The 9,849-nt window shown below is 40.1% G+C and overlaps 2 protein-coding genes across 2 annotated transcripts; both read right to left on the bottom strand.

Moving 5' to 3' along the window:
- Window positions 1–1,675: 1,675 nt before the first annotated feature.
- Window positions 1,676–4,562, bottom strand: LOC122070324 (sugar transport protein 5-like). Its single transcript, XM_042634457.1, has 4 exons — window positions 4,416–4,562; window positions 4,016–4,338; window positions 2,986–3,627; window positions 1,676–2,203 (listed from the first exon to the last, which is right to left on the bottom strand). The coding sequence occupies exons 1-4, from the start codon at window positions 4,540–4,542 to the stop codon at window positions 1,739–1,741; spliced, it is 1,557 nt and encodes a 518-aa protein (XP_042490391.1). The 5' UTR covers window positions 4,543–4,562; the 3' UTR covers window positions 1,676–1,738.
- A 1,600-nt stretch (window positions 4,563–6,162) lies between these two features.
- LOC122070330 (sugar transport protein 5-like) lies at window positions 6,163–9,569 on the bottom strand. The gene is made up of 3 exons (XM_042634463.1): window positions 9,117–9,569; window positions 7,419–8,054; window positions 6,163–6,648 (listed from the first exon to the last, which is right to left on the bottom strand). The coding sequence occupies exons 1-3, from the start codon at window positions 9,567–9,569 to the stop codon at window positions 6,163–6,165; spliced, it is 1,575 nt and encodes a 524-aa protein (XP_042490397.1).
- Window positions 9,570–9,849: the final 280 nt, after the last annotated feature.

Raw genomic sequence — 9,849 nt, forward strand, 5'->3', positions numbered from 1 at the left:
CACTAAAAAAAAAAAAAAAAGAAAAGAAAGATGTACCCGGTGTACAAGGTTGCAACTAAAATAATGTACATAGTCTTAATCTCCAGCTTTGGGACTCAAATCTTTTGTGGCTGGTAGTGAGTGGTAATGAGGATTCAATGGCTGGGAGGGCCTTGGCATGCATCTTGACCCTCCAATGCTCATTGCCACTCACTACCTCCCCGCCGAGGATTTTTGTGCTAGCTTTGCTAAAAGGCTATTTCTCAACTTGAACTTGTGATCACTAAGTTGCACTGGAGCAACCTTACTATTGTGCTGAGGTATGCCCTCTACGATGAGAGAAATATAAATATCGACAAATAGGTGGAGACATAGAATTAAAAGGGGAAATGAGATTAGAAGATGGGATTTTTTGTTGGAACTATGGAAGAAAAAATGAAAGATTTTTCTTTGGATAGTGTGTGGAGTATATTTTATAGTTTTAGAGGTCTTGTAGAAGTATCAAGATCAACTTTGGAATAAAAAAGTTTTAGATAAGTATAATGAAAATGGACCATATGGTGTGTAGTTTTAGTTAAACTAGGATAGAGAATGAGGTGGTGAATATCGATGAGAAGGAGATCATGTAAAGTTATTATTTTGGGTATTTGGGCTTGATCATGAATAAATAAGAAGGTAAAATGATGATATTACAAAAATACCTACAAATAAAAGATTATGAAAATATTATAATTTGAAAGGCATGGTTCAACCACTATGATTAAGCTATTGGGATCATGATTGTTCATTTAGCATTTTGATACGTGTCTAGACAAATTAGTTTTATAAATTTATTTTATGTTTTATTATGTGCATTATGTAATTTGTAAGTAGTTAATAGAAGTTGGCAAGTTGGTAGAAGTTATAGATAAAGTATGGAAGTGGAAGTAGTGAGCAAGGGTTTGTAACTACCTTTTTATCCTATTTAATAGGAATTAATATGGAATAGAAGGGGCATGAAAAATTATCTTAAATTATCTCTCTTGATTTTCTCTTGAAAAAATGCAGCTACCTCCCAATTAGCTAGACGTCTGACTTCATCCCTAAAGCCAAGAGACACACCTCCTAATTAGCTAAAACTCTATTTTACGTTTCCTTCTTTCTCTCCCTCTTTGTATCGTGTCACTATCACATTTATTCATGACTAACATGATGGCGTGTAGTCATACCTAAGATCAGACCCCAAATTCAAATTGTAAGTGGGAGGTAGTGCCGTCTGAAGGAACCCTCTCCCTATTTTCATCTCAGAAACTTAAGCTTCTACAGTTATGCTTGGGTTAGCATTTGACATCCATAGTTACATTTGTCACCAAATGTTGAAATAGGGTTTCATCAACCAATTCCAGAAAAACTGTAGAAAAAATGCAAACAAAAATATTAAAAGAGAATTATGAAAAAAAAAAAAAAAAAAAAGATATTAGAGAGAGAGAGAGAGAGAGCTGGAATTTAATACAAATTCAGATTGACTGTTTGCCTATTCTTTAACTGTAATTGTACAATCACCCAATGTTGTATTGAACGAGTTTAGCTGAGTAACCCTAGAAAGTGTTAGCTATGGAAGGTTATATACATAACCCACCTACAAAAATACCAGTTAGTGATCACTTGATCCTCTACTAAGTACTAACTCGACCCTTTTTTCTTTAAAAAAAAAAAAAAAAAAAAACCCTTTAATAGGCAGCAGCACACACACACAAAGAACAAACTATGTGGACAGGCCTTAATACTCCATAATTGTTCCCATGGATATGTCTCTCTTGTTCTGAATCTTACTTTGTACGAACCTTCCCCAGTACCAATGCTTCTCCCATACAGGCCCCATTGATTCCAAAGGAATCCCTTTGGTCTCAGGAAGGAACAGTAATATAAACAAGGTCATAATCACAATACATGCAGCATAAAGTAAGAACACAGCAAACTTCAAGTGGCAAAGCATGGACACAAACGTTTGAGCTACCACAAAGGTGACCAAGAAGTTGATAGAGATACCGATGCCATTGCCGGCCGGCCGGACTTCTATTGGTAAGACTTCACTAGGAATTAGAAAGGCAAGGGGACCCCATGAGTAACCAAATCCAGCAGAGTATAAACTCATCCACACCATTATTGCCTTTGCAGTTTCCTTTGTGAGGGGTTCATTGTCGGATGCCCCTACTTTGGCTGCAAGCATGCAAGCCATTCCTACCTTCATGCACCACACGACCATGATCAGATGAAATGAAAACTAAGTAAGAAATAAGTGTTTAATTTTCATATATTTCATGTAAAGAAATGAGAACCAATTCAATTTTTTATGCCCCTAGGAAAATAACTTTTTCTTAGTCAATTTCGGACTTTTACAGAAAAATGGTACTTTCTTGGCCAAGTTCAAACTTCTTTAATGAGGAAATGATACCTTCTTGGCCAATTTCAAAATTTTCTAAGAAAATAACACTTTCTTAACCAATTTCGATGTGTACCCTTACTGAACGAAGTCCAATGGTGGAGGAAAACTCAAATCCAAATAAATATAGATTTTTACATGAGTTCCTCTACATGTGCATTCAACTGCACCTATGTGTTAGGTGCCAACATATATCCCCACTTGCTGCCATTGAAAGGATAACGGGATATCGTACATGTTAAGGACCAATATTTGTCTCATTGGTTGCCATTATATGAAAGTAAAAGTAGAGGAATTGAACTTGTTTTTTGTGGCATTGGGGTCTTTTGAGTTCGACTCCTCTTATCTCCATGAGCCACTCACATTTGGGGTATTTAGTGTTCTTTATTACTTTCAGTGAAAATTGAATAGTTCTCATTCAATCTTGGTATAACTCAATTCATATGATTGTGGGGTCAATATAGACCCATGGAAAAAGTCAGACCTTTGGCTTGAATACTCGTCTTTAGCAAAATAAATAAATAAATAAATAGAAAAAAGGAAGAGGGGAGGGAGGAGAATGGGAGGTGGTTAAGTAAACTGACCTGGGAAATGCACAAATTGATCCCACCAATAGTAAACAAAATCCTCCGGCCAACTCGGTCAACCATGAAACAAGAAATCAAGACGAAAGCGAGGTTGATTGCACCCATAATGGCAGCTCCGACCAAAGCAGAGTCATGCTTAACCCCAATTGTTTGGGCTATTATCGGCCCATAGAACGCCGTCATATTGACACCTGTCAGTTGCTGAAACATCATCACCGCCGCCGTCAACACCAAATGCGGCCTATACTGTCTCTGGAATATCTTCCTGTACTGACTACAAAACCCGGATTTCTCTGCAGCTGCTTGGCTGTTATTGAAGATATCTGTTAACTCGGTTTCCACGTCTGAGTCAACTCCTCTGACTTGACTCAGTGTCTCCCAAGCCTCCCCTACCCTGCCTCGTTGGACCAAGCTCACGGTTGTGTCTGGGATGAAGAAGGCTGCTATTGTCATGATGATCGCCGGCACTCCGGCAAGACCGAGACAGAGACGCCAAGACCATTCCACTTTGAGTCGATTTACTAAGTAGTTGACGGTGCATGCAGTTACCACACCGATGCACACGAAGAAATCGAACCCTGTGGCAAAGGCTCCACGCCACTTTGTAGGAGCCATTTCGGAGAGATATATTGGTGCTGCCTACATGGATACTGTGACATTATAATGTGGAGCTGTATGACACTATATTTTTTTCCCCTGTTTTTAAAAGTTTTTTCTAGTCACTTGTATTGGTTCAACATGCCATCCTAAGGTTCAGAAACAGCCATGTAGGGTTTTGGTATATTGATGTAAAAAGAAATAGTAACTTATTACATGGGTATTTTAGATACTTTATATCTAATAAGAGTATTTTTATATTTAAAATAAAATATAGTAGCTGAGATCAACATATTATATTCCTTATTGATGATTGACGATAGGGAATTTGAGTTTAATACGGTGAAACAGAGAGTATGTTCTTATAATATAGGCATTCTCCTGACGATGGTAATGTAAATTTTCCATAATAAATCAATCAAAAAGTCACCTGGTTTGAGAAACCGATCCCAAAACCGACAAAAAGACGGCCAACGATGAGCATCGCCAAGTTCATGGCAGCACAAATGACTGCGGTGCCAGCCAGGAAGATCAATCCACCGGCCACCAACGTCGCCTTTCGTCCCCAATCTGCGCTGAACCGACCGGCCACGAGGGACGAAAACAAGGCCGCCAAGTAGAGTGAGGAAGTGAAAAATGTAAGCAATTTGTTATTGTACGTGCAGTAGGTGATCTTGTTTGCCTCCATCGCCTTCCTCCTCAGCACATCCGGAAAGAACTTCTCCAGGAACGGTTTCGTTGTCACCACCCCACCTGCATTATATTATATCGATTCAACAACCCATATCGGTTGCCTCCATCGGGAATCAGGAAATGTAAATAGAACAAACCTGAAACACCAACGTCGTATCCGAAGAGCATACCAGCAGAGGCTGCTACTATGCAAACCATCACCATCGACGCCGTTAGCTTCTCGTTGCCGGCACCATTATCATCAGCCAAAATGTCTGAAGGCATCCTTCAATCTCTCTCTCTCTCTCTCTATTTCTTTCTCTCTCTAGACACACCCAAATGAATTATACTAAATCAAGGGAGGTATTCAAAACCATTTTACGGTCTCTGAAGAGGGTAATTTATTGTGGTTGCCGTAGAACTCGGCCCTGATTCATTGATGCGCCATTACAATGGAGTCCTTATTTTAAACCATGAGATTGGTGAACGAAGTAAACTAAGCCAAACTATCAGATGTAAAGCAACTCCAATCTTACGTTTTGTAAGCAAAAACCCCCCACACACAGCCCGTATGGAGGAATATCTAATACCACAACAATGGCAGCTTGTGGATGGTATCACTTGTAGGGAGCCACAATGGTCAGGGATGAGAGAGAACAGACAGAAAAGCCTAACAAGAAGGCGTATGTTAAGGAACACAATGAGGGGGGGGGGGGGGGGAATTTTTTTGAGTCTGGATCAACTCCTTGGATGGGGCCACATGGGGATCCACCGCAAAGTGGGATCAAGCCTCTATCTAAATGATCAAACCCCATGGACAGTAAATATCTCATGTGGGGAGTTCAAGATCAAGACTCAAAATTTTCCACCATGGGAGTGTATTATGGTTCTCCTCACAGGACTCTTATGTGGGTTTAACTGATATTGATTGACCCATTGGGCCCAAGAGAATAAGGACCACTCTAATTAGGAAACTTCTAGCCCTATTCTATTGTGGGAATGGATTAAGGTTTAGGAATTCTATTATATATAGAATACTGACGGTCCCTGCAGCTATTACTTTTCATAATAATATTTTACAAAGCTAGTCGTGCCATGGATGATGGATCCTCATGTAGGGAAATCACCACATAGAAGAAAATTCAGAATCAAAATTTTCATTGAGAGTGTGCTACACTCCTTAATTAGTGGAATGGTGTCACAAATGGAAAGATAAACATTTGTTGGAAATTGTTCTTTCTTTTTGTTTCATGAGAATGTTCTCTTTTTTTTTTTTTGGGGGGGGGGGGGGGGGTGTTGGGAGATGTTGCTTAATTACTCACATGCCTTCCTCTATTCTCAACAATTAATCTTTTATGGCATTCTCCCTTACTTTTACCTCCTTGCATGCATGTCGTGTGTTGTTCATTTTATGACTGGGGTATGAATAAATCATTAATTTCCATGATATATCAAGTGTCATTATATTGTAATGACCTTATTATCTATGAGTGTCTGTTACCTTCTTTGAGATACACCCTTCTTCTTCTTCTTCTTCTTTTTTACTGAGGATTATGATTCGACAACTCACATTTTTCAGTATCCTCCTATTCCTACCATTGTTCCGCTTTCATATTCTCTTGTTGCCTCTCAACCAACAACCAAACAGAGTAGTGACAACAATAAATAGAGTTGGGCTTCTCGAATCACTTTCTTTTTCTTTTCTCACTTTAATTTAATTGATGTATTTAACATAAATCACCTACAAAAACCAGTTAGTACTCACTTGAGAGGCTGGACCAACAGGTTTTAGTACCAGAACCATTTTTTTATGGTGCTTGATTCAAACATGGAATCCCCTCTCTCTCTCTCTCTTATTTTTGGATGAACAAAACACAGACATGAAAAAAAAGCTTTGAGATTTCATTAGCAACTGATTCCATTGTGGACACAGGCCTTAAACTCTGTCTCATCTTCTCTTTCTCTTTCCATTGTCTTCCTTTCTACAAACCTTCTCCAGTACCAATGCTTCTCCCAAATAGGGTGCATTGCCTCCAGAGCAATCCCTTTGGTCTCAGGAAGGAACAACAACACAAATGTTGTCATTATCACCATCCATCCAGCATAGAACAAGAACAAAACATACTTCAAGTTGCAAAGCATGGAAACAAATGTTTGAGCTAACACAAAAGTGATCATGAAGTTGAAAGAGATACCGATGCCATTGCCCACTGGCCGGACTTCTGTTGGTAAGACTTCACTTGATATGAGGAAGCTAAGGGGACCCCATGAGAACCCAAATCCGGCGGCAAAGAGACACATAACGAACATTATCGCCAAAGCACTTGCCTTGGTGAGGGGTTCATCGCCGGAAGACCCTTCTTTGATCGCAATCAACCAAGCCAAAACCATCTGCAGTTCACCACGCAACCATAAGAGATAAAATGAAAATTAAGAAAGTGTTCATATAATTCATGTCAAGAAATGAGAATTTGCATAATGTTACCAAATCGGCTAGGCCCGGTTTTGTTTCTCAAGCGTCCAAATAGGATTGTTGTGGGCCGGCCACTAGGGTTTGAATTGTTAGGTGACCAGATCCTTATAAGTGATTAGAACTCTTCTCTCTCTCTCTCTCTCTCTCTCTCTCTCTCATTTCCTCTTGGGTGTGTGTCTCCAAAGACCTCTAGCATTGTCCTTGGATTTGGAGCATGGAGTTTACATTGAAAGAGTCCTTATAGACTATGGATCAAGTTATTGTACGGTCTGATCCACACAGATGGAATCCACCTTAGAGTTTGTCTTCGAATGGATTCTATGTGTGTGGATTAGACATGTACAAAAATGATTCTTATACGAGGACCGGATCTGCTCTCGTCCTAAATCCACCATTTAAGGGATAAGTAACGAAAATTGTTTTTCTGGAGGTGAAGAGACACTTGGCATCGTCTAACCATACATGCAGCATACACGAAGTTCAAATCAACTCCCCACACCCGGAGAGTAGTTATTCTCTCCACATTAGATCCTACCATCCAGGTATAAGATCACATAGCAATTAATACACTATTGAGTCATGGTCTAACACCCAATTAATGGAAGATGAAATCCCATGTGAGGAGGTCACCACTTCAATACTCAGATGTTAGTGTAAAAAAAGGCGGGAAAAAGTTGATGAAACTGACCTGGCAAATAAACATAGTGGTTCCACCCACAACAAACAGAACCCTCCGACCAACTCGATCAACAATGGAACAGGAAGCCATAACAGAGCCGAGGTTGATCACTCCCAATAAAACAGCTCCGAACAAAGCAGAATTACTCCCAAACCCAACCGATTTGAACAGTATCGGCGCATAAAATGCTGCTAGACCAACACCAGTCAGTTGCTGAAACGTCATCACTCCCACTGACAACACCAAATGAGGTCTATACTTTTTCTGGAATATCTTGTTGTAATGATTCCCAGACTTGGATTTCACTTCTTGGTTGTAATTGAAGATCTCCATCAGTTCTGCATCCACATCTGAGTCGACCCCTCTGATTTGACTCAGTGTTTCTCGAGCCTCCTTCACTCTGCCTCGCTGGACTAGGCTGAGGGCTGTGTCGGGGATGAATAAGGCTCCGAATGTCATGAAGAACGCCGGTACTCCGGCGAGACCGAGGGCGAGACGCCAATTCCAGTCGACTTTGAGTTGGGCGGCGAAGAAGTTTGTAACGTTTGCAGTTACTATGCCGATGTCCATGAAGAAGTTGAAGGCTGTGGCAAAGGCTCCACGCCACTTGGGAGGGGCCATTTCGGAGAGATAAACTGGTGCTGCCTACACATGGAATTGACCAATTATGACATTTTTTTTTGGGGTCAAATGGTATCTTTTCTTACTATTCAATTTTGGAGGAGAAATCTCTTCTCCACTCAGTAATGTGATGATGCGATTTGATTTCTCCGTCATTGTTAAACTCTCAAACCCTATTGTAGGAGGGGATAAAAATTATGTCCTATTTTATTAATCCGGAGGGTTAAATATCCTTAGATATGGAGATTCCCTCTTCACCATGAGTTTAAAGAAATTCAATCCCGCCTATCTTTTTTGTATTCTTACTCACCCTTTGTATTGGTTGTTTTCTCGTATGTTATTCATTAGTACTTAGAAGTCCAAAATCTGTTGAACTTGTTAAATTTGTGTGAAGACAACATCGTTTGGTGGAGGATAATGCCATACTTTTATTGGCATCAGATCAAATCCCTATCGAATTCAATCTGTTTCAGAATTAGTTGAAAAAAAATCGCAGAAGCGTTTTGTTCTGAGTTTGATTCATCTTATCTCTTTAGGTCAAATTCAGTCCATGTAATTGTGGAGTCAGTATGAATCCACCGGACTATTCAGCTGAAATTGAGATTAGTCTTAACCAATTCCCGTTCATGATATTTATATTTAGGGAAAATTCTCTCTCAACCAAAGGTGTACAATCGTACAACGTCTCTCCTCACATTTGTTATTATATTATTTTTTTTTTAAAGAAAGAAACGGTTATTAAGTGTAGGAAGATGGATCATGTTGTATGAGAACCTTATCCACACCCAAGGTGTAGTATATCCTTATTGTTGAGAGATCCGAGTTGGAACCAGGTCCTCTTGTATCTTGTATGGTGTTTGATTCACATGTAGAATCAATTTGTTCTCTCTCCTTTCAATATGCTTTCACTTTTTTTTTTTTAAACATAGTAGGTTTTCCCATAGGATTCCGTGTATTAATCAGACACTCCATATGAGAACCATTCTCGTACGAGGGCATTATCCAAACTCCCTCTCATTATATTTAACAGTTAATAATTGTAGGGGAGAGAGTGTGTTTGTTAAGGCATAATGATGAAAAGCTCACCTGGTTGGAAAAACCGATCCCGATACCGAGCAAGACACGGCCAAAAATGAGCATAGTCACATTAATGGCGGAAGAAATGACTAAGGCGCCAGACAAGAAGATGGCACCACCAAGCACCAACGTGGCCTTCCGTCCCCTGGAAACGTTGAATCGGCCGGCGAATAAGGATGACACCAGGGCGGCCAAGTAGAGTGACGACGTGAACAATGTGAGAACTTGGCTATCGTACATGCAGTAGGTGTTGTCATTCCCATGCGAAGCCATCTTCCTCATCAGATTCGGAAAGAACTTCTCAAGGAACGGTTCCATCGTACTCACCCCTCCTGAAACGCCAATGTCATAGCCAAAGAGCAAACCAGCTGAGGCTGCAACCATGCAAATTATGACCATCGACACTGTTATGTTCCTATTACCCGCGACATCGCCGCCAAGAACGATCTTTCCGGTAGACATCTCTCTCTCTCTCTCTCTCTCTCTCTCGCTAAAGTGAACCGGATGGGAATGACTGAATGATGTGAGGGACGTCGTCGGATTACACACATTTTCTAAATATAATTAAAATGATTTGCCAAAAATGGATGAAGCCAGTGGAAAGAAGACAATAAGGCCAGAAATCTAGACGATGAGTCAACAAAGCTATGTGAGACTGTCGATCTAGACTCAAGATGCGAAGAAGCAGTTGTGATACTGTTCGGTCGTTCGGTTTAGGCGCGAAGCACCAGTTGTCCTTACT

Source organism: Macadamia integrifolia, unplaced genomic scaffold (genome assembly GCF_013358625.1).
Source record: "Macadamia integrifolia cultivar HAES 741 unplaced genomic scaffold, SCU_Mint_v3 scaffold890, whole genome shotgun sequence".
Taxonomy (NCBI): domain Eukaryota; kingdom Viridiplantae; phylum Streptophyta; class Magnoliopsida; order Proteales; family Proteaceae; genus Macadamia; species Macadamia integrifolia.

What these genes read in the sequence shown, in the direction of transcription:
- LOC122070324 (XM_042634457.1), bottom strand. Translation starts at nt 4,542, where the DNA reads ATGCCTTCAGACATTTTGGCTGATGATAATGGTGCCGGCAACGAGAAG. An exon ending in ATACGACGTTGGTGTTTCAG is followed by an intron (nt 4,339 to 4,415) that starts GTTTGTTCTATT and finishes AATATAATGCAG; the next exon opens with GTGGGGTGGTGACAACGAAA. An exon ending in GGATCGGTTTCTCAAACCAG is followed by an intron (nt 3,628 to 4,015) that starts GTGACTTTTTGA and finishes GTATCCATGTAG; the next exon opens with GCAGCACCAATATATCTCTC.
- LOC122070330 (XM_042634463.1), bottom strand. Translation starts at nt 9,569, where the DNA reads ATGTCTACCGGAAAGATCGTTCTTGGCGGCGATGTCGCGGGTAATAGG. An exon ending in GGATCGGTTTTTCCAACCAG is followed by an intron (nt 8,055 to 9,116) that starts GTGAGCTTTTCA and finishes TTCCATGTGTAG; the next exon opens with GCAGCACCAGTTTATCTCTC. An exon ending in CCACTATGTTTATTTGCCAG is followed by an intron (nt 6,649 to 7,418) that starts GTCAGTTTCATC and finishes GGTGAACTGCAG; the next exon opens with ATGGTTTTGGCTTGGTTGAT.